Consider the following 4,168-nt stretch of genomic DNA (forward strand, 5'->3'; position numbering starts at 1 on the left):
AGCATCAATTGGCCTCAAGCAACGACAACTTCTGGACCACGAGGACGCCCTGGAAGTCAAGGCCGTAGAAGGGATATCTATAGAGTATTTCGAAACGAGTAAGTTTTTGACTCATCTTTTCCCTTCTAATTTCCTTACAATAAATTGCTTCAATTTTCGACATGGCCGTTGAATTGAAGAATCTCGTGAGACAGCGTGCCTCCCTCAAGGCACGGTTGACGCGTGCAGTTAAGAATGCGCGGGAATCCAATTTCACCGGGGAGAATATAGCGGAATTAGAAAGTCGAGTGGCAACGTTACCGAAACTTGCCGAAGAATTTTACGCGATACAGACGCAAATAGAAGCGATAGAGGATAGGATAGACGAGGAGGTAGCTGACAATTTTGAAAGAAACTACCGAGAATGTTCTAGCTTGTTACACAAATGGATACAAGAATTAAGGATCGGAAATCAAATTAGCACCGTCCCGAGGACGAGTGATGCGTCACCTTGTTCTAGCATGGCCCCGCAAACAATTTTACCTAAAATTCGAGTCAAACCATTCAACGGAAACTTTTTGGAGTGGCAAGGGTTTTACGATACGTTCAAATCATTAGTCCATGATGTCGAGACGATTCCGATAATACATAAATTTCATTTATTGAGATCATATTTAACGGGTAACGCAGCTAATGTTACAGAATCTCTATGCGCATCCGAGGAAAATTATTTTGTAGCCTGGGAATTATTACAAAAACGATTCCATCAACCGCGGAAAATTATTCAGGGACATATTCGCGCACTTTTTGAATTACCTGAGGTAGTAAAGGAGAAACCATCCTCATTGCGCTCTTTAGCGGAAACAGCTGAGATGCACATAAATGCATTAAGGGCGTTAAGTCAACCGGTCGAATGGGATGAAATGATCATCTACATCATTTCCGCGAAGCTCGACAAATCAACACGCACTGCCTGGGAGCGTACTATCGAGGATGGGGTTCTGCCGAAATACCGGGAATTGTTAACGTTCCTAAATAAATATGCATGTGATGACGAAGCCGTCAAGTTAATAACACATAATCGAGAGAACAATCCTCAAAGACGACCAACCTTTAAACCAACAAATAGATTTGTCAATAGCTTTGTCAACACCCGTCCCGAGGTTTCGTGTCCGATATGCAAACAATCACATTATATTAGTCAGTGCTCGCTATTTTTAAAGCAATCCCCTCTTGAGAGAATCGACACCGTAAAGGGTTTTAAGGGCTGTCTCAATTGTTTTAACACAAATCATTTCGCTACACAATGCCGATTTAGTAAATGTAGAAAATGTGGCAAAAAACATCATACACTGTTGCATGTAGATCCCACCACAATACAAAACGGTGCGGAAACAAATAAAGCAGAAGCATCTGCAGTAGCGCTAACATCCACGTACGGAAATTTAGACCAAGAAGTACTATTAACCACGGCGCGTGTTATAATTATTGATCGAAGCAATCAAGAACGCGAATGTCGAGCCCTCCTAGACCCGGGTTCTCAACGTAATTTTATGACAGAGAGGTTAGCAGATTACCTACGTTTGCCAAAGAAACGCGTCAGCGCGACCACGTCAGGTATCGGGCGGCAGGGAACCCAAATAAATTACACGGTAAAGGCTCAACTCGGCTCGACCAATACCTCCTTTAAATGCAACGCGGAATTTTTAACGTTGCCAGAAATTACTGGACCCTTACCTTCGCGTACATTCAATCCGGAAATAGTACAGTTACCGAAGAATATAACTTTGGCCGATCCCGAATTCTACAAGGCATCGAAGATAGACCTGCTGTTAGGGGAGTACCTGTACTATAAATTGGTAGGAAAAAATAGGATCAGGTTAGGAGACGATAGGGTTATACTTCTAGAAACTGAATTGGGCTGGGTACTCTCAGGGGAAGTAAATAACGTAGCAACCGATGTAACTTGTCTTTTAAGCACTCAAGAATTAGCCACACAACTAGAGAGATTCTGGCAAATTGAACAATATTCTGATAAAATTCCAGCCTCACCACAAGATCAGTTGTGTGAGGAGTTATTTAAGCAGAGTACCCAACGAAATAAGGAAGGGCGGTACGAAGTAAGGCTTCCATTTAACAATGAGAAATCACAACTCGGTAATTCTTACAATGTAGCGTTAAAAAGATTTTATAGCCTGGAAAGAAAATTAATTTCCAACACAGAATTACGCGAACAGTACAATAAATTTTTAGCTGAATATGAATCATTAGGGCACATGTCAGAAGTCGTAGATGCCGCTAATACTGGATGTTATTTACCGCATCATGCCGTAATAAAGGAGGATAGTCTTACCACCAAGGTTAGGGTTGTTTTTGACGCGTCGGCAAAGACAGATACGGGTCTGTCCCTAAACGATGTTTTGATGGTAGGTCCAACCATTCAGGACGATGTATTCTCATTAATTGCACGTTTTCGAAAACATGAAGTTGTCATTACCGCCGATGTAGAAAAGATGTTTCGACAAATATTAGTACACCCCGAGGACTCGATATTTCAAAAGATTTTATGGCGCAAGAGTCCAAGGGACGCGATTAGAACGTACCAATTAAACACGGTAACCTACGGCACAGCCGCGGCTCCGTTCTTGGCGGTACGTTGCTTACAACAACTCGCCGAGGATGAAGCCAAATCGTATCCGTTAGCAGCATACGCGATACGAAAGGATTTCTATATGGACGACCTACTGACCGGCGCGAATTCGATAGACGACGCCGCGAAATTAATCGCGGAATTAATTAAGGTTCTTCAAAGAGGTGGGATGAATCTCAGGCAATGGGCATCCAATAAACCCCAATTGTTAAAGGGACTTCAAGAACGCACTACGGAGGAGTGCTTGTGTTTAGATGCGCAAGCCGTAAAAAAAACGCTAGGTATTTATTGGCACCCCCGCAAGGACACAATCGGGTACAAGGTTATTGGGGACAATTCAACCCAAACCACTAAAAGATCAGTTCTTTCTAAAATCGCTCAATTATTCGACCCATTAGGTTTACTTGGTCCGGTCATTGTAAAGGCAAAAACAATAATGCAATTATTGTGGAAATCAAATTTAGGATGGGATGATGTATTACCATCAGACATACAGACTCTTTGGAATACTTATAGGGAGCAATTAACGAAGTTAAACGAATTTTCAATCGGCCGAGAAATATTAATAAAGAATTACACGGACGTGCAGTTACATGGATTCTGCGACGCGAGTGAGACAGCGTACGGCGCGTGCATCTACATAAGGTCAACCGACGCTAAAAACCGGGTTAAAATAATGTTAATTGCCGCGAAATCAAGAATTGCTCCTTTGAAAACTATCTCCATACCTAGGTTAGAGTTATGCGCTGCGTTACTGCTAGCTGAGCTATTTCAAACGGTTGTAAGATCTCTAGACATTCGAATGAACAAGGTACAGTTCTGGTCAGATTCGACAATTACCTTACATTGGATCAGAACAGCACCGCACACCTTAAAAACATTCATAGCAAATAGAGTCGCGAAAATTCAAGAAATCACGAAGAATTACAATTGGAGACACGTGATATCCACCGATAACCCCGCGGATAGTCTTTCGCGTGGCCAACTACCTGGCGACTTCTTGACAAACCGTTTATGGTTGAACGGGCCTACCTGGCTTTCCGAATCACCGGCGGATTGGCCTTCGATTCCAATACCTAAGATTGAGGTACCGGAGCAACGTGCTATTGTTAGTTTAACGTCAGAAATAACGAGCTCAGATTATTTAAACAGATTTTCGTCGTGGATAGGTTTGCAAAGAGCAATAGCTTATTGCGTGCGTTTCTGCAAAAATGCTTCACGTTCCGAACAGAATACTGGATCACTCTCGATTTATGAATTAAATAGGGCGCACAATCACATTATTAAAAACGTACAGGGTCGGCATTTTGCAAGGGAATATAACAATTTGAAACGCGGAATTTCAGTCCACAAGGACAGTAAGATTTTAGCACTCACACCGTTCATTGATGACGAGGGTATTATACGGGTAGGAGGCCGGCTACAAAATTCCGCTCTCGGATATAATCAGAAACATCCGATACTCCTCCCGCGGTCGGACCATGTCACCCAATTAATAATCGAATACGAGCACAAAAGACAATTGCATACCGGCATATT

General features: G+C 42.4%; 1 protein-coding gene across 1 annotated transcript; it reads left to right on the plus strand.

Annotated features, from left to right (window-relative positions):
* Positions 1 to 55: 55 nt before the first annotated feature.
* On the plus strand, positions 56 to 3,737 carry LOC144477492 (uncharacterized; the record flags this gene model as incomplete). Its single annotated transcript, XM_078195215.1, has 1 exon — positions 56 to 3,737. A coding segment is annotated over exon 1 (3,576 nt), but the record flags the coding sequence as incomplete, so codon positions are not given.
* Positions 3,738 to 4,168: the final 431 nt, after the last annotated feature.

This window comes from Augochlora pura, unplaced genomic scaffold (genome assembly GCF_028453695.1).
Source record: "Augochlora pura isolate Apur16 unplaced genomic scaffold, APUR_v2.2.1 APUR_unplaced_1465, whole genome shotgun sequence".
Classification (NCBI taxonomy): domain Eukaryota; kingdom Metazoa; phylum Arthropoda; class Insecta; order Hymenoptera; family Halictidae; genus Augochlora; species Augochlora pura.